This window comes from Hemicordylus capensis, chromosome 1 (assembly GCF_027244095.1).
Source record: "Hemicordylus capensis ecotype Gifberg chromosome 1, rHemCap1.1.pri, whole genome shotgun sequence".
Taxonomy (NCBI): Eukaryota; Metazoa; Chordata; class Lepidosauria; order Squamata; family Cordylidae; genus Hemicordylus; species Hemicordylus capensis.
The window spans coordinates 21,794,357-21,813,779 of record NC_069657.1 but is presented as its reverse complement, the minus strand read 5'-3'; the positions used below and the strand labels follow the sequence as shown (position 1 = coordinate 21,813,779).

The window sequence follows — 19,423 nt, the reverse complement described above, 5'->3', positions numbered from 1 at the left end:
GGCGGGGGAAATGCGGCGGGGGGGGGTGAGTACACTCTCCCCCGCCCTTAAAGCCCTACCCCCGCCGTGCCGAACAACCTTTCGTGCACATCCCTACTATCTGCCAGGGGCTTGAAGGGAGGCTGAGTGAGTGTGTTAAGCACCTTGTTCAAGCTCCATGATGGGAATTTATGGACTGGAGGAGCGACCAAATTGGAGGCACCCTTGAGGAACCATCATAAATGGGGGTGCAACTGGGAAGAACTATTAGCCGAAAGTCTGAGAATGGAAGAAAGGGTGGATGTCTGGAATTTAAGCATGTCGGGACATAACCCCATATCTAACCCCAACTGTCAGGCCAAATGGTTGTCTGGTAAAGAAAGAAAGAAAGAAAGAAAGAAAGAAAGAAAGAAAGAAAGAAAGAAAGAAAGAAAGAAAGAAAGAAAGAAAGAAAGAAAGAAAGAAAGAAAAGTCAGTCAGTCTATCTATTTATCTATTTATTTAACATAGTTGTATACTGCCCAAAATGCAAGTCTCTGGGCGGTTTAGTTGAAGGTTGCCTGGACGCAAGAATAGTATTCTGTACAGCCTTTGGGTACTGGAGAGGAGAGCTGGTCTCATGGTGGCAAGCATGACTTGCCCCCTTGGCTAAGCAGGGTCCACCCTGGCTGCATATAAATGGGAGCCTAGAAGTGTGAACACTGTAAGATATTCCCCCCTCAGGGGATGGAGCCACTCTTGGAAGAGCAGAATGTTTCAAGTTCCCTCCCTGGCTTATCCAAGATAGGGCTAAGAGAAATTCCTGCCTGCAAGCTTGGAGAAGCCGCTGCCAGTGTGTGAAGATAATAGTGAGCTAGATAGACCAATGGTCTGACTCAGTCTATGGCAGCTTCCTATGTTCCTATGTACTCCTTCTTGGCTAAGATGGAGTGTTCAATTTCCAGGCATAGAGGATCTGGATGGAGGAGTGGCCCTTGTGACAGTAGATCTGGCAGTAGATCCTCTGTGCCTCGAAGGCCTTGGTTTCCAGATCTTCAGAACCTCCCAGTCAATCAGCCATGGCTCCTCTGGCTGATTGACCAAGAGGTTCTGAAGATCTGGAAACCAAGGCCTTCGGGGCCAATGTGGTGTGATCAGAATGACCTCTGCTCATTCTCTGCAGAGCTTTTGAAGTACCTTGGTGATAACTGCCAGAGGAAATGCATTCAGAAGGCCTGGGGGTGACGGGGCATCTGTAATCTCCACCGGGGAGGGGGGGAGGTGAACCTGGTGAAGAATCTGGAAAGGAGATGATTCTGGAGAGATGCAAAAAAGGCCACATCGGGGGCTGAAGCACCTCGCAATCTGTTGAAACACCGACGGGTGTATGCTTTGGCGACTGAGCTAGTCAGCTTGTGAATTGGCCATGCCTTGCAGATGTTCCACCATGATGGACGCGGTGAAGTTCTTCCCAATGAAAGGGCTTGTCCAACTCTGTCATCAGAGGACGTGATGTGGTGCTGCCCTGCTGATTGATGTGTGATTTGGCTGTCATGTTGTCAGTGCGCACCAGAACATGAGCCTTCCAAACCAGAGGGAGACACTGAATTAGGGTCAGTCGAACCACACGAACCTTGATCCAGTTTAGTGTGTTGCCTCCCTGGTTGACCAAATTCCCTAGATGTATTGGCCCAGGCAGTGTGCTCCCCAACCAGACAGGCTCATGTCGATAGTGACGATGATCCATTCCGGAGGAGTCAGAGGGAGCCCGAGGCACAGGGCTGGCGAGAGCCACCAATGGAAGGACAGTCGCACAGTTGGAGTGAAACGGATTTCCTTGTGCACTCAAGCCATGATGTCCTCTTGGAAGAGAAGCAGGAGCCATTGAAGGGGATAAGAGTGCCAGCGAACCCATGGTTTGCACTCCAGACAGGAGACCATGAAGCCTAGTAGTTGAGCCAACAGCATCAGGTATGCAGACTTGCTCTGGATGAGTGGGCGAATTAACAGTGTGATCTTGTCCTTCTGATCTTGTGGTAGGAAAATCAGCCCACAGGCTATATCGAAGTATGCCCCGAGATGCTGTAACTGTTGAGAAGGCGAGATGACTTTTCTGATAGTTTATCAGGAACCCGTGATTCTCGAGAGTCCTCAGACTAAGCTGAAGGGCCTGTTGGGCCTGCTAGAGGGAAGAAGCTCAAAAAACAGGTTGCTCACTAACTCTTGATCTGGTAGTGATCCATTGTATCGCTATGGTAGCAAGAACCCAACAGTCTTATGTAGTGGCTTCCCACTGAGGGTAGAAGTCGAGAAGCCTGCCCACTACTGGTGAGTAGTCATTGCGTACGCTGGGGATGGGAGGTAGCTGAGGAGAACTGGCGGTTCCCACACCCCCTGGAAGTTCCACCTCCCCGTTGTTGCCACTGATTACACCAGGTGGGTCTAAAGGAGGCAGAATGGTTATCTCTGCACTGATGGAAGGAGGATCTGGGAAAGTTCCAAAAGGAGAGAAAAGGCTGGTAGGTAGGCTGGATGGGCCTACAAAAATCTCCCCGAGGCGTAGGTAAGGCCTTTTTCTTATCTTTAGTTTCCACTAAGATAGGATTAAGGGCTTCTCTGAAAAGCTGGGAACCAGAAAAAGGGGAAGGAGCTAGGTTGATTCTAGATTTAGAATCCACGTTCCAGTGTTCCAACCACAGAAATCTGTGGACAGCAACCCCAGCAGCCATAGATCACGATGCGTACTGAATACAATCCAGGCTAGAATCAGCCATAAGGGCTGCCAATTTGTTGAGGCCTTAATGAGAGTTTAGAAAGCTCAGTACATTCCTCCTGAGAAAACTCTTTGGAAAGAGAAAACTCTTCACCGAGGCCCGGGTGAAAATAGAATTTGTGGTGGCAGCTTTGACAACAGTGGCTGCTGCTGTGTGACACTTACAAAGTAACAAATCAGATTTATGTCCTTCAGGTGTTCTCAGCTGTTACTCCCCCTCCTTGACCACCACCAACCCAGACACAGTTGGGCTACTGAAGGGTCTACTAAAGGGGCTGCTATAAAAGAAACATCCTGAGGCAGAATATATAGCTTCCTAGCAGAATTGTTTAAAGGTTTGGTGGATGCAAAAGTGGACCACTCAGCCAACGTAACTTCCTTAAACAATCTGGGGAAAGGCCTGAGGAGAAGGGGAAAACATTTTGGTCCAGGGAAGGAAGTTCCAAAGGAGCGTCCACAGGTGCCACATCGTTAACTGCACGTCTGACTTTGGCCAGAAGGACCTCAAAATCTGAAGAAAAGAACAAGCGTGTGAAACTTGGTAAGGTAGAAGGGGCAGCCTCATCTGAAAGTTCTCCCTCTTTATCAGAGGACATATCTCTCAAAGTTGCCCCCTGTTTGATACAGGAAGATCAGACAGAATCCTCAGAATGATGGATAGGAACAACTGGCATGGTAGTAGCCCTGACTGCTGGAACCTGTTTGGCCTGCAAGGAATTGGCCGGAGCTGTAATAGGGGGAATAGGGGGCACTGCTTTGCAGTGGTTCCATTCCTATCTCTCGGGTAGATCTCAGATGGTGGAGCTTGGTGACAGTCACTCCTCAAAGCAGGATCTGTTATATGGAGTCCCTCAGGGCTCCATTCTGTCACCAATGCTTTTCAATATCTACATGAAACCGCTGGGTGTGGTCATCAGGAGATTTGGTGCTGGGTGTTATCAGTATGCTGATGACACCCAAATCTACTTCTCCTTTTCATCTTCAGGAAATGGCACTCACTCTTTAAATGCCTGCCTACAGGCAGTAATGGGCTGGATGAAGGAGAACAAATTGAAGCTGAATCCAAGCAAGACGGAGGTGCTCATTGTGGGGGCTCAGAATCTGAGGAGTGAGTTAGATCTCCCTGTTCTGGATGGGGTTACACGCCCCCAGAAGGAGCAGGTCCGCAGCTTGGGAGTACTCCTGGACCCAGGCCTCACCCTGGTTTCTCAGGTGGAGGCCATGGGCAGGAGTGCTTTCTATCAGCTTCGGCTGATTCGACAGCTGCGTCCATTCCTTGAGGAGAATGACCTCAAAACAGTGGTGCACCAGCTGGTAACCTCCCGGCTTGACTATTGCAATGCGCTCTACGTGGGGCTGCCTGTGTACGTAGTTCAGAAACTTCAATTAGTTCAGAATGTGGCAGCCAGATTGGTCGCTGGGGCAACCCGGAGAGACCATATTAAGTCTATTTTGAAACAATTGCACTGGCTGCCGATCAGGGTGGATTTGATTTAAATCAAACTGATTTAAATCACGATTTAAATCACTAGCAGGGTGGATAAAAATAAAAAAAATCTGATTTAAATCAAAAAAATCCTATTTAAATAAAAAAATCGGATTTTTTTTATTTAAATCGGATTTTTTTGATTTAAATCGGATTTTTTTTTATATTTATCCACACTGCTAGTGATTTAAATCGTGATTTAAATCAGTTTGATTTAAATCAAATCCACCCTGCTGCCGATATGTTTCCAGGCAAAATACAAAGTGCTGGTGATTACCTTTAAAGCCCTGAACGGCTTAGGCCCAAGCTACCTTAGAGAGCGCCTTCTTCTGCGTGATCCCCACCGCACATTAAGGTCATCTGAGGAGGTTCGTCTCCAGTTGCCACCAGCTCGTCTGGGGGCGACTTGGAGGCGGGCCTTCTCTATGGCTGCTCTGGGGCTGTGGTATTCACTCCCTGCAGAAATCCATAATTTGAATTCTTTATTAGCCTTCAGGAGAGCCCTTAAAACGTATTTGTTTGGCCTGGCTTTCCAGGGTTTTTAAATTCTAACCCGATTTTGGGGCTTTTAATTACTGTAACTGTTTAATTGCTGTTTTAAAAAATTTTTAAATTGTTAATTGTTGTTATATTGTTTTTAATTTGTTTTAGCTTTTCTTTGTTTTAGTGGCTTGTTTTAATTGTAAACTGCCCTGAGCCATTTTGGAAGGGCGGTATAGAAATCAAATAAATAAATAAATAATAAATAATAGACTGATTGGAATTAGGAGGGACTGGACTGGAGACAGGGATAGGAGTGGGGCATCTTAGAAGGCAGGGAAACAGCCCTGCGAGGATGCTTGGGCTCCCTGGGTGGGCTGTGCTACGAGGAGGAGGAGAAGGAGGAGCTGTTGCGTTTTCTGTATCTTTGCCCCTTCTTGACAGGAATAAATTTCCCCCTTTCTGAGACAAGAAAAGCCCTCCCTGCAGGGGCTGGAAACAGGGGAGGATGACCAGTCCGGATGGGTCAGAACCCTGGGAACCAAGGGGGTCAAATGGGGGAGGTGGATTTGAGTGAGCAGGAATCTCAGCAGGGGGAGACATGGTCTCCAATGCTTTTTAACATCTACATGAAACTGCTGGGAGAGATTGTCAGGAAGTTTGGTCTGGGATGCTATCAATATGCTGATGACACCCAGATCTATTTTTCCATACCAACTTCATCAGGAAATGGCATGACCCCGCTAAGTGCCTTCCAGGAGGCGATACTGGGCTGGGTGAGGGATAACAGACTGAAGTTAAATCCAAGCAAGACGGAGGTACTGTATGTAGGGGGTCAAGAGCCGAGAGATGGCTTAGATCTGCCTGTTCTGGATAGGGTTACACTCCCCCTAAAAGACCATGTTCGTAGTCTGGGAGTGCTCCTGGATCCCAAACTCTCCATGGTCTCTCAGGTTGAGGGTGTGGCTTTTTATCAGCTTCGGCTGATAGGCCAGATACATCCATTCTTGGAGATTGGTGACCTTAAAACAGTAGTACAAATGCTGGTAACCTCTAGGTTTGACTACTGTAATGCATTCTTCATGGGGCTGCCTTTGTACATAGGTAGGAAACTACAATTGGTACAGAATGCGGCAGCCAGACTAGTCTCTGGGTTTACCCCAAGGGACCATATCACACCAATTCTAAAAGAACTGCACTGGCTGCTGATAGGTTTCCGAACAAAATACTAACTCCTAGTTATTACCTATAAGGCCCTTAACGGCTTAGGTCCAGGGTTTTTAAGAGAGTGCCTTCTCTGTCGTGAACCCTGTCACCTATTAAGATCATTGGGAGAGGTCCGACTACAGGTGCTGCAAACCCGTTTGGTGGCAACTCGGACCAGGCCTTTTCTGTGGCTGCCCCGGGGCTTTGGAACATGCTCCATGCTGAAATAAGAGCATCCTTCTCTGTCTGCTTTTAGGAAGACTCTGAAGACACACCTGTTTTCCCACACCTTCAATTGAGATTGTATTTTAAATTTTTAATGTGTTTTTATCTATAATTATCTTTTTATGAATTTTAAATGTGTTATAATTTATGTTTTAATTCTGTAAACTGCCTAGAGATTTTTATACTAGGAGGTATATAAATTCAATAAATAAATTAATAAATAATAGCGCAGCACTGCCTAGCAATAAAATCTTGCAGCCATTCATCAACATCAGGAGGAAGGGGATCCTTGTTGGGCAAGGGCACCCTACTCATGATCTCTGCAGGTGGACTTGGGCCCATGCGCACCACTGGCTGTAAACTCTCCTTTGCCACAGTAAGGTTTGTGAGCGGCTGCAGAGGAGGCAGAGAGTCCAGCTGGACCGGCACCTGAGGAGCTGCTGGGACGGAGCTGATCGGGGTGATCAGGCTGGTCTTGCGGCAGTAGGAACAGCAAGACTGACTCTAGCTCAAGAGGGAGTGGCTACTCAGTTGGTGGAGCTGATGGCAAGAGCGCCATAATTGGAATTGGCTGCCTAGAAGGCAGGGAAGAGGTAGGCAGAACGATCGCTGCAAATACTGCAAGAGCCGCCTTGTGCGCTGCCGCCATAATGGGGCCGCCGGAGGGAGGTGGGAGCTCAATAACCCCTGATGCAGGCGGCAAACGGCAAGGAGAGCGCTCCTTGCAAACTGCCTGAATTAAGAGGCGTTCACTGAGCCAGGGAGTTGCCGAGGGCTTGTGGCGCCTGCTAGGCTCAGCACCACACTTCTTGGCCTCTTCTGCATGGAGTGTCTTTTTAGCGACTTTTTGGTGTGCCTTTTTGTGTGCCTTTTTGTCTTCCTCCGAGCACAGAGCAGAGATGGCTGGAGGGTTAAGAGTGGAGCATTCCCAGCGCGGTGAGGGAGAGTGAGCTTGCTGTGCAGGGAAGAGCCTCCCCAAGTATCAGGGCACAGACCTTCAGAGAGGGAGCCCTGCAGCAAAGCTCCTGTGTGGGAATGGTTCATAGTGCCAGTACGCGGCTGTAAACTCTCCTCCGTGGGAAACAGGAAGCAAACGCCAAACAAACCTTACAAACACCAATGAGCCAAATTGAGAAAGGAAAAAAATGGTTTAGATTCAATTTATGAAAAACAAAACTGCAAACAGTCGACTCTTCCCCTTCTGGCACACTACTAAGGGTGTGGGGAAAGAAAAGAAAGAAAAAGCTAGCCACAGAAAAAAAGAGCAAAGGAGACAGGAGCTCCTCGGTAACCCTGTGTTCTGGAGCAAGACAGGACTGGAACTGGGGATCTACTGCCTTCCAGGCAGAAAGCTAGCTATGCCTACAGTTCAAAAGGTCAGGTCCTGTCTGTTGGACCATGCTCAGTACACAACCCAGTGTTAAGGATGGCCTCCTCAACTATGGAAACATAGTTATAAGAAGTGAAATACTACTGGACAGTTTTAGATATCAGGATCTCTTTCACCTCCCTTTTCTAGTTCTCTTGTCAATGTGGAGTAGCCAGCAAGGTGCACTGGTTAGAGTGTGGACTAGGCCAGGGGGACCCAAGTTCAAATCCCTGGTCAGCCATGAAACGCACTGGGTAACTCTGGTCAGCTTAACCTACCTCACTGGGTTGTTGTGAGGATGAACATAACCATGTACAGCACTCTGGGGCTACTTGGAGGAAGAGTGGAATATAAATGTGATAAATAAAGCAAGCAAGCAAACATACCATCACATAAGTTCCTCTTCTACAAATGACCATGACCGATCAATCAGGGATCAAAGAAGCACATCACTTAAACAGTGCAAACTATTACCTGAGCTCCAAAGCACAGTGGACATATGTCTGGAAGCCATAGCAGCTATCCAAGGATCCCAAAAAGCCTGCATATCTAAAGACATGCTTGTACTTGCCCTTCTTTCCATGTCCAACATGGATGTTACCAGTGTAACATCAGTATCACCACAGCAAATAATAACTTGTGTACCAAAAATCCATACTGTATTAAGCTTCAATTCAACAAAGCCAATTTTACAAATTCACTATGCAAAGATGTGACGAAACACAGACCTCCATCATCTTGAAGTCAGAGCATTCCATCCACAATGTATAACAGACCCACCCTTCACCACCTCCCTAATCTTATTCAACACAGAAGATAGGGACACTTTGCATCTCACCACGAAGAGGGGAGGTAACTCAAATATTCTTTGAACTACAGAGAAGTGCAAGACCAACAGTCACCTCGACCCAGCGAGGCTTCTCCCTCGCTCCATAAGAGCTATAAAAATAGAGGACAAGGGCCTGGCCAGGTCCACCAAATTCCATCTGCTAATGGGTGTTCCAGGGGAGAAGCTGCAGAGATTAACTCTCTCTCAGCCAAGGACCTGCAGGTTGCTTACCTGTAACTGGAGTTCTTCTTGTGGTCATCTGCCCAGTCACACAGATGGGCTTCCACGCAGCACGAGAAGCAGCCGGAAACCTCACAAGCTAATCTTACTTACTTTCTTCTGCCTTAGTGTAGGAAGGAAGGCTCCACCCCCTGTACCCTTTAGTCACGTGACCCTCACCCTCCTCCTCAGTTTCATAATCCGCCAAATCAGGCTCTGCAGTGGGGCAGGCTGGGCGGGTGTGTGACTGGACAGATGGCCAAAGAAGAACTCCAGTTACAGGTAAGTAACCTGCAGTTCTTCTAAGTAGTCTCTGTCCATCACACAGATGGGTGCATAGCAAGCTCTAGAACTATGGAGAAGGGGCAGAGCCCGGGACATGGTGGTACCCCAAAAACATGCTGGACAGTGCTAGGAAAAGGCATATTGTCAAAAGAAACACAACTCTATTGAATCCAACAGTAGAAGCACCAGCAGAAAGAACCAACATGTATCATCAAAAATATACAGGAATGGAGCAGTTAATCGAATACAGCCTGTAAAACTGATTTCCCAAAAGAAGCATCCTTGCGAGCTCTAATATCCAAGGCATAATGCTTTATGAAGGATGAAGGTGATGCCCTAGCAGCTGCCTTGCAGATCGATTCCAGCGGGAGACTTCTGTCAAATGCAGTGGACGTAGCTACTGCTCTGGTAGAATAAGCGCGTAGTGAACTTGGGGGAGTCTGTCCAGCCACCTGGTATGCTAATTTGATGGCCTGCACAATCCAAGAAGAGATAGATTGTGAGGAAGCTCTACGGCCCTTATGGGGCTCTCCGTAGGCTACAAACAAGATGAAGAGATCCTGAAATTCTTAGTTCTATCAACATAAAAAGCCAGAGCTCTTCTGACATCTAGCGTACGCCACTTACATTTTAAGTCAGTGGACAAATTGGGAAAGAACACAGGCAATAAAATAGATTGGGATCTGTGAAACGAGGACACAACCTTGGGAAGAAATAACACGTCAACTCGAAATACAACTTTCTCCTTTTGAAACAACAAGAATAGGGGATCACATCGTAAAGACCTCAGTTCCCCCACCCTCCTGGCCGACGTGAAAGCGACAAGGAAGACTGTTTTAAGAGTCAGTAGTCTTAAGTCACAGGTTGCCAACGGTTCAAAGGGTTTACCCATTAGTGCCATGAGCACACACTGCAAGTCCCAGGAATGTGTTATTGAGGGCGTATTCGGGTACAGGTGAGCGAGACCCTTTAAGAATTGCTTAATCTCCTTTAAGATGAACAAGGAGGGGTTATTGGCAACAATCTCCCGGAAGGCTGAGATGGCAGCCAAATGAACTCAGACAGAGGACATAGAGAGTCCCGACTTTTTTTAACTCTGATAGATAAGCAAGGATTACTGCAAGATTTGTATGAGTAGGATCAGGTGAATCTCGCAAGGCCACGAATTCCGAAAAACATTTCTATTTTGCAGCATACAATTTCAATGCAGACGGCTTCCTGCTAGGCACGTAAACTTCCTTCAGTTCCGATGACCAGACAGCCGGATCCTCCACGCCGTCAGGAGCAATATTTTTATGTCTGGATGGAGAATCTGACTGTCTTACAGCAACAACAACGATGTTAGGAGAGGAAGTCGCAAGAACCAACCCTTCAAGAGGTGCAGGAGATGTAGGAACCATGGACAACGCGGCCACTAAGAAGCTATGAGAATGCAGTCTGCCAATTCCAGGTCCAACTTCTGGAGAACTCGCAGAAGGAGGGGAAACAGAGAAAACAGATACAGAAACTTCCCCGACCATGTGGTTGTTAAGGTGACGCCCAGTGAACCGTTCCCGACTCCCGTTCTGGAGTGGAACATAGGAGGCTGCCATATACTGAGTCAGACCATTGGTCTATCTAGCCCAGTATTGTCTTAACAGACTGGCAGCGGCTTCTCCAAGGTTGCAGGCAGGAGTCTCTCTCAGCCCTATCTTGGAGAAGCCAGGGAGGGAACTTGGAACCTTCTGCTCTTCCCAGAGCGGCTCCATCCCCTGAGGGGAATATCTTCCAGTGCTCACACATCAAGTCTCCCTTGATGTCAATGGAGGAAAGGACCATGTGATGTAGTAAGGCCCAATGCCAGAGCTTGAGCGTCAGGGCTAGTAGGGAACAAGACACATTCCCCCCTTGTCTGTTGATATAGGCCTTGATTGTAGTACTGTCTGTTATTTGTATGTGACGGCCTTCCACTTCTGACAGAAAACCCTTTAAGGCCTTAAATATGGCCAAGAGTTCCAGATAATTTATATGATGGAGGAACTCTTCCTTGGACTAGTGCCATTCAAGCAAAGGCTAAAGAACTAGGACTTTAGCGAGCGGGCGGCGGGAGAACTCCCTGCCATCCGCTCGCTTCCCCGGCTGTGCTGCAAATGGCTTCTAGGAAGCCTTTTGCGCAGGCGCACAAAAGGCTTCCTAGAAGCCATTTGCAGCGCAGCCGGGGAAGGGGACGGGGTCGGTAGGGGAGTTCTCCTGCCGACCCCTTGAAATGGGAAGGGAAGGGGCGGCAGGGGTCTTGGGACTGCACAGGGGGCAGCCGAGCGGGGACATTGATGAAGAGCCGGGCGGCAGGGACTGGAAGATACCCTGCCGCGCGATTGAGAATTTAAAGGAGAAGAGCCGCGCCAGAGGGGGAATGAAGCGGGCGGCAAGGAGGTATGCCGCCCGCTTACTCAAAAGAATACAGTGACGTTCTTTGGGGGGTAACTAAAGCCCCCCCCCCGTACTTTGTTAGAACCTCCCACCCCAGTGCCGGACCGCAGCTCCGCGGTTCCGTGCACACCTCTAAAAAGGAGTAGTCGTAACAGTGAGGCACAGATGGATGAAATTGGTAGGGCTGCTGTGAACGAAAGGACCTAGCATACTGGGGAGCTGACAAAGCCGAGGTGAAGCTCATGGATTTTGCTGTCTTCCGCAGCTTCTGTACTCACTCCATCATCTCATCTGTCTGAGCTCCAAACAAGGCTAAGCCATCGAATGGATGGTCCTCTATCCTGGTCCGTGCTTCTGTATGCAGGCCAGACAACCGAAGCCAGGCATGACAACACAAGGAAATTGACATGGTCAGAGACATGGCCACAGAATCGGTTGAAGTATGGAGGACCTGCCTGCTCAGCTTGTAACCTTCCTTCTGCAAGGACAAGATCGCCTCATGTTGTGGTGGTTGGTGGGACTCAAGATGCTCTGCTAGTTTCTCCCAAAGGAGATGGTTATATCTGAACATGCAGGCCTGGTAGGTCACAATCTTCATTGGCATCACAGCACTAGAGTACACCCGCTTGCCCATAGCATCCAACCTGCATCCTTCCCTACCCACTCGAGTAGACAGGAGCTTATTTTTAGACTTCGTCTGTGCCACCTCTACTACAATAGAGTTCAATGCTGGATGTTTATGCAAGAATGTAAAGTCTTCAGCTCAAATCTTGTATAGATTCTCCACTTTCCTAGAAACTGCCTGGACAGAGGATGATTTCCCCTCAAAACTCTGTGTGATGTCCAAGAGAGATTGATTCATGGGTATTGCCATAAACTGAGATGAACCTTCCCCTAAAACATCAAACAAGGGGTTAGCGGATGGCTTGGCTACTTCTTGGAATTGGATACCAAGGGCACCAGCCATTTTAGACATGTTGGAAGGAAAAGTGTTGCAGTCCCCAGATGGGGATGAGGGGTCAGTCTCATCCTTTTGGCAGTCATGCTTTGAGACAGGACCATCCTCACTTGAAGAAGTTCTAGAGTCCGGATCAGAGTCACTTGAGGAGTCTGAGGATTCCAGAATCTTTTCAGGTGGGACCAGGCAGACAGGGTCCAATGACAATTCCATAACATTCCCTAAGGGTTGAGCATGAGCAAACGCAGGTTGAGCTCTTTTGTCTGCGACAGGAACTACAGCTGATGCACTCTTATGCTGAGTAGGAATAGCCGGCGCAGGCTGAGAATGGTCATCCATCAGGGCCAAGCAGTCTGGAGACCCCGAATCTGGGACGCTACCGCATTCGTCCCATTATAGAAATGGCAATGACGTCTCTTGTAAGGAGGAGAGCTCCTTCTAAGATGGGTGATCACCCTCTACCCATGTCGATAAGGAGAACCAGAGCCGAACAATAACCTCTTCTAGGCGTTCTAGATCGCTCCCGAAAGCCCCTCTTCTGATAGTTTCAGTCTCTATAGGAGCTCTGATAACGTCCCATATATTCCATCCCCTCAGGGTTACTCTTATCGGTTTGGTCATAATCCTATGATGAGGAGTACTTAATAGACTGGCACGAGGAGTGTGTGCGTGCTCTAGGCATATATACATCGGGACCACTGTCTTCCCCAGAGTATGCGGACCCACAACGTTCTGCCCCGACTCTGACAGATCAGATTCAAAGGCATGAGCGTTGCTGACAAGAGCACTCTGATCACGTCGGGGAACTCTTGCTTTAGAGCAGTTGGGGGAAAGTGGCTTTACTGCCTGCATTCCAGTGGGCACTCCAACCGGGGAGTGGGGAAAGACTCCCAGTCTCTCAGTGGCCAGCTGTTGCTCCGTTTCTTGATGGTCCTTACAAGGCTTGCTTTGCTTTTTAGTCTTCTTCTTAGCCGGCTCTGTAGAAAGTTCTGAGTGCTTTGGGACAGTCATGTTCTGCACATGCAAGGCCACAGGAGCTGCCAAGATCGGTGTCAACTTTGCCTTCGGCACCAAGGTAGCCCTGGCCTTATCTTTCTTTTTCTTGTGCCTTTTCAGGCCAGCAGAATCGTCAGAGGGCCCCGCAGGGGTCTACATCACAGTTCGAATGGCACAGCGCACCTGAGTAACCTCAGGGGCTTCCTGCAGCAGCATTACAGAAACTGGCATATTAGAGGCAGAGGGAGTCCCCGAGGGAGTCACAGGAGACTCAGAGCTACCACTGCAGACAACACAACCCACTTGGTATGACTGAACGTAGATCCACTGTCAGACTGCTCCATAACTTCAGCTGATAGGATGCGTTCCCACAGATATAAGTGCAGTCAAGATGCCATGTTTCTTTTTGCCTGTTTTGAAAATTTCTGGCAGTGTGTGCAGGACACAGTAACGTGGGACTCCCTCAGACAGAATAAGCACAAACTATGTCCGCCCGAGGAGGGAAAAGCTGATCTGCACTTTTGACAACGTTTAAAGGCCAATAAACTGGCCATACGGTGCGTTAAGTCCCCTCAGCATGCACCTCAGTAAAGGGAAGAGAAGCCAGTGGGGATACTAAACACGAATAAAAGGGGGGGGGGCGGTAAAGGGAGAAGTATGGTAGAGGAGGGCAGAAGGAATAAACCTAAAATTATAAATTCTGACAAAATAAAACCTGTGAGGTTTTAAGATGTTTCTCCTTTGGTGGACAAAAAAGAACTGAGGAGGGTGAGGGTCATTTGACTAAGGTGTACATGGGTGGAGCCTAGCTACCTACTCTAAAGCAGAAGAAAAAAAGATTAGCTTGTGAGGTTTCCAGATGCTTCTTACGCTGCATGGAAGCCCATCTGTGTGATGGACAGAGACCACAGAAGAACTGCCTACTGCTAGACGAAGGTATAAGTCACTGCCAGTTAGCTAGCTAGCTATTTTTGTATTTTCTTTTGAATTCCCGTGTGCCTTTCTTTACTTACAGTTCCCCCTATTTCCCCCAATTCCTTATTCTGTGTGCAACCCATGTATCTTAATAAAGTTCATGGACTTAGAAGTGCTCTCAGTCTGATTTGGAGGTTTCTGGAGGGTTACTTGCAAAACTCTTTCCCATGTGCCTTGTAAGGTCATTCGCTACCGTTGAGTCGTTTTCGGAATAATATACTGTTGTCTAGAGCTGGATTGTACGGACTCCGGATGTACAGTGCCTGTAAGTCCCAAGTCAGACAGTTCTCAGTTGTTGAAGCTGTTTCTAAACCTGATTAGTGGCTTTAGATCAGTCTTCAATTGGCGGCAGCCTACCTCGAAGGAGCGGCGTGCTCCTAGATTGGGGATTAGAGCAATCTCTCTACTGAGTGTAGATCCCAGGAAAGCATAGAGTAATCCCCATTTCGTCACAACAGTATTATAGACAAATGCTGTATCTAATCAAATAATCACAACAGCTTATTTACAACAGTGACATACAAGCAAGTCAGATATTCTGTCCTTAATTTGCAAATAATTTAACAGAAGGGAAGAAAAATAATGGGTTGTATCATTAGCACTCAAAGTGTGAGCAGAAAGAGACCTTTTACTCTTCCCAGCTCCTGCCCTGCTGCACATCAGTGTCCCATGAACATTGAGTTGTATCCTAACCACTTGTAATACAAGTGGAAGGAAGGAGGCATCATTTTCTCCGATCTCCCGTTCTCTTTGCAGCCTCCTGTGCCACCTCCTAGAACTGCTCCTGTGGATGGGTGGCTCCTCAAGAGCAGGATGGCATGGCATTAGAAGTTGTGGCAGGAAAAGTGTTAGCAGGTTGCTTTCTCATCCCCTAATGCATTACAAAGAGTTGCTGCTAGAGGAAAAACAATGAGAAACTTCAGCACACATACACAAACTTTTGCAAGCAATAAAGAAGATTATGTGGCTGTAGCTGGAGTCTGTAGTAAGTCCATGAAACTACCTTGGAACTCTTTCAGCATTTAAGTCTTGTGTCTAAAACAGGCAAGAGTTCAGGCTCAGCCCTCCTCTACTGTGAGCCAGCCTCTTTTATCCAAATACATGTCAGAATACTCTGTGTGACTGAAGAGCCTCTTAAAATATTTATTCTACCCTCATTTATCACTGAAGGATCCATTTCTTCAGACCTAACATATTATGTCTTCATGTCTAGAGAATTGGATGTGCACGAAACAGATTTTGCATTTTGTTTTGAGCTTGAAACAAAATGCAGATGGCCAAAATGTTTCATCAAAATAGCAGCTGAACCAGCTGTTTTGACGAAACAGATTTGAAACCTTTCAATTGTTTCGGCTATAGGGAACAATGGGGAAACTCGAAACGCATCACTGTTCACCATGGGTAGCTCCTAGGGACACCAAAATGGGTTGGGTGGAGAGCATGATGGATGCTACCTACCACGCAACCTACAAAAGAAATTGGGAAGTGGGCAATTTTTAACCTTTCCCCAAAAGGTTAAAATTTTGCTTAAAATTGCCCACTTACCACACAACCCACCAAAAAATTGGGCGGTAAGTAACACCCAGCATGCCCTACCACTCAGCCCACTTTGGTATCCCTAGGAGCTACCCACGGGGAACAATGACGTGTTTCGAGTTTCCCCATTGTTCCCTATGGCACGTACACAAGTTTTGCATTGCAACTTGCAATTCATTTTGCAATCCTGCCTTGAAGAACAATGAGGAAGGACATAGTAAACAGCAAATCTGTCCCTCCCAAAACAGAACACTCATTTCAAACACAGTCCAGATATAGCCAAAAAAGAATCACTGACCCAGAATCCACGGCCAGCTACAGTGCCTGCGCTGCAGTAACATCATTGGCGCAAGTTGCTCTCATACACAATTATGTCTCCTTATGTTACTTACTAGCATTGTAATAGCTGCCATAGCAGCAAACATAGCCATAAGCTAGCTAGAGCAACTTGAGCCACATTTTGACTGAGTACACCTTGCAATGCCAATTGCAGAGCAGAGCAGAGCAGTGAGTGAAGCACAAGTTAGTCTCAAGGCCAGACAAGGCCATCACAGCAATCAACAAGAAATATTACACACACACACACACACAGAGCTGCCACTGTCCATTACTTACCACAATAGGATCTCACAAACAAAACAAACCACAACTCAAGAAAGGCGGGCAGCCAAGTTCTGCCTTTATCAGAGATCCCGCAAAACCAGATAGTTATAGCACCAATAGCACAGCATATTATATTCAATGCTCAGAAAAGAAAACCACAAAAATCAAACCAAGCTTCCTCCTTTCCTGATGTATCTTATTCAAGAGGCACACTATAAAGGCTCTCTCTGCCTCCTAGTCCCTTTGAATACATTTTGAAACACACTCCTTTTGGGCTCCCCCCCCCTCCATTTGCTCATGACAACACTTGATTTGTATAAGAAGCCAAACTAGCAGCAAGGAGATCGTCCAATCAGCAAGGGGAAACAGGCCTCCAAAATGGTGCTCAAAACATTGAAATGTTTCAATCAAAATGGGGTTGTTCTGTTCCAAACTCAAAACAGATCCTTTATTTAGAGAGCATTTTGTTTTGAGCTCAAAACACTTGAGACGTTTTGCACATCCCTGTTCATGTCTGCAAACTCTCCATTAAGTCTCTTTCAGTGTTCCCCAGATGTTGACTACAACTCCCAGAATCCCCAGCTGCAAAGGCTTTTGCTTGGGGATTCTGGGAATTGTAGTCAACAACATTGGGGAATCCCTGTTAGAGGGAACACTGGTCGCTTTGCATTGGTGCTATCTTTGCATATCATATTCAAACACTTTGCTCTTCAGCCATATAATGAACTAAAGCAGAAGCTTTGCTTTATATTTTACATTAGGAGTGTGCACAGAACCTGTCCGGGGCCATCTAAGAGGCCTCCGAACTGGTTCGGAATTGGGCCGGGCTGGTGGTCGGGGGGGGGGGGGCATGTCTGGCTTTAAGGGGGGGTAGTACTTACCCCTCCCGCCGCTTTTCCCCCTCCGGCACTCCACTTTGGTGCAAAGTTTTTGGGGCGGCAGAGTTCCTCCCTGCTGCCCCTGCCCCCATCGTTGTCCAGAAAAAGGAGAAGTTGGCGCCACACATGTGCCCGTCGCAGCGCACGCCTGTTGCTGCCGTGCACGCGCCGCACATGTCACAGGTTGTGACGTCACACACACAACATGTGATGTGTGCAGCACACGCACGCAGGCGCACCACAACGGGCGCATGCATGGCGGCAACTTCCCCTTTTTCTGGACAACGATGGGGGCAGGGGCGGCAGGGAGGAACTCTGCCACCCCAAAAACTTTGCACCGAAGTGGAGCGCCAGAGGGGGAAAAGCGGCGGGAGGGGTAAATACTACCCCCCCCGCCCTTAAAGCCAGACACACCCCAGTGCCGAACCATGCCTCCGTGGTTCCGTGCACATCCCTATTTTACATACCATACTCCCACTTAAAAACACTAACGTCGTTCTTTGTTTCTAAGATGCCGAACAATTCAGTTTACCTGCCACTACAAACATTGTGTGACAGGGTTGCTTAGTCAGCATCAGGGGTTCTTAATCTTTTTGCACCTATTACCCACAGGCCCCAACCCCATTTATATATTTCTATAAGTAAAAGTTAAGAGGAAAACATACATACTCTGGATAGGTATTTTCAAGAACTTTATTCTGCCTCACCAAGATGGAAATTAAATTAAGTGTAGCAAAGATGGACCACCATAACTGGGTGAGTCCACTTACCCCAGATTAAGAACCCCTGTTTTAAATGATGTATTATATTCCATAAATTCCATAAATCGGACTCCATCAAAGTTTTTAGAAAGCTTCTTAAATCTTGGCTTTTTACTCAGGCTTTTACATGACTCTTTCTACTGCTGTGTGTTTTTACTCATTTATAGTTTTTATGCTTGTAATTTATAGTTTTTAAATTAGATTTGTTTTATATTTTTAGCTTAATATTTTAATTGTCATTTTTATTGTATGTTTTTAAACTTTTGTAAACCACCTTGAGGTTGTTTTTAATGAAAGGCGGTATATAAATTCAACAATAAATAAATAAATAAATAGCTTACCCATGTGAAAGCTATAGATTAGTTACAGATTCTAGCAGGGTGCCCATGTTAAGCTTGGATCCTACGCTGCTCTTGCGTTTGACCACCCACCCCATCCTGTTGAAGCTCTCTGTGTCACATTTTTATTTATTTAGTTATTTTTAATAATATTTCTATACCACCCAAAACTTGCATCTCTGGGCGGTTTACAATTAAAATCATTTAAAACATCGAATCAATGATGTTCATGCCATCCTGCTACAGCAGAGGGTCCCCAACAGCAGATTCTTAGGAGAATGCTGCTAAAGAAAGGGGGAGGCAGGAAAGCCCTGATCTGTTGGCAGAACAGCAATTAGGATCCAAGCCTTGGTCGACTGCAGCAAAAAAACAACAACCAACCCTCACATATGAAAGGAAGGCACAGACTGTATTTGCAACATTAGCAAAAAAAAACCCACCCTGAAATTGAGCTGCAGAGGCATCTTACCTCACCAAATGCACCTCTGCCAATGACTTTTATTATTTCAAAGTCATCTCGATGAAGCTGCATTTCCTTCACCAGCTGTGTAAACGGCTTTGCTGTTGAAAATAAGAGAAAATCACAAATGAAAGTCTGATCATTAGTCCAGCCTTGCAATTAAGCCCCTAAAAGTTAGTCACATGACTTGTTACGGTTACCTATGTTAATAATTCAGCATACATTATGGTCACAAAAGAAAGGAACCATTTATTTTCCCATTTACAGAAGTTTCCCATCTGGTCATCAGTAGGCATTTCATTAGCAATCAGAAAAACAGCTCTTTACAAACCTGCATAAGGCAGCCTTAATCAATGTTTTAGTTTTTAATATTCATGTCTGTGTGTATAAATAAATAAGTGTGTGTGTGTGTGTGTGTGTGTCTGTGTGCATCTCTCTGTCTGTCTGTCTCTCTCTCTCTCTCTCTCTCTCTCTCTATATATATATATATGCATGCCTCTGGGGGGGCCCTTGAGGCAATGGGGCCCCAAGACGACTGCCTCCCCTTGCCTAATGGTAGTTACGCCCCTGCTACCATGTCCCCCTGCTAAACTGGCAAAGAGGCACCTTTAACATGGCAATTCTCTTTATTTAGCAGGGGGAGAGTAACTGGCCCTATCCACCCCCAGCACAGGACCTC

The 19,423-nt window shown here is 46.9% G+C and overlaps 1 protein-coding gene across 8 annotated transcripts in view; it reads right to left on the bottom strand.

Annotated features, from left to right (window-relative positions):
- Positions 1-19,423, bottom strand: part of CDC42BPB (CDC42 binding protein kinase beta) — a 174,891-nt gene that overhangs the window by 119,508 nt on the left and 35,960 nt on the right. For all 8 annotated transcript variants that reach the window (XM_053257808.1, XM_053257816.1, XM_053257842.1 and 5 more), the window contains exon 2: positions 18,754-18,845. In XM_053257808.1, the coding sequence (XP_053113783.1) occupies positions 18,754-18,845 (92 nt within the window). The remainder of the gene's footprint in view (positions 1-18,753; positions 18,846-19,423) is intronic.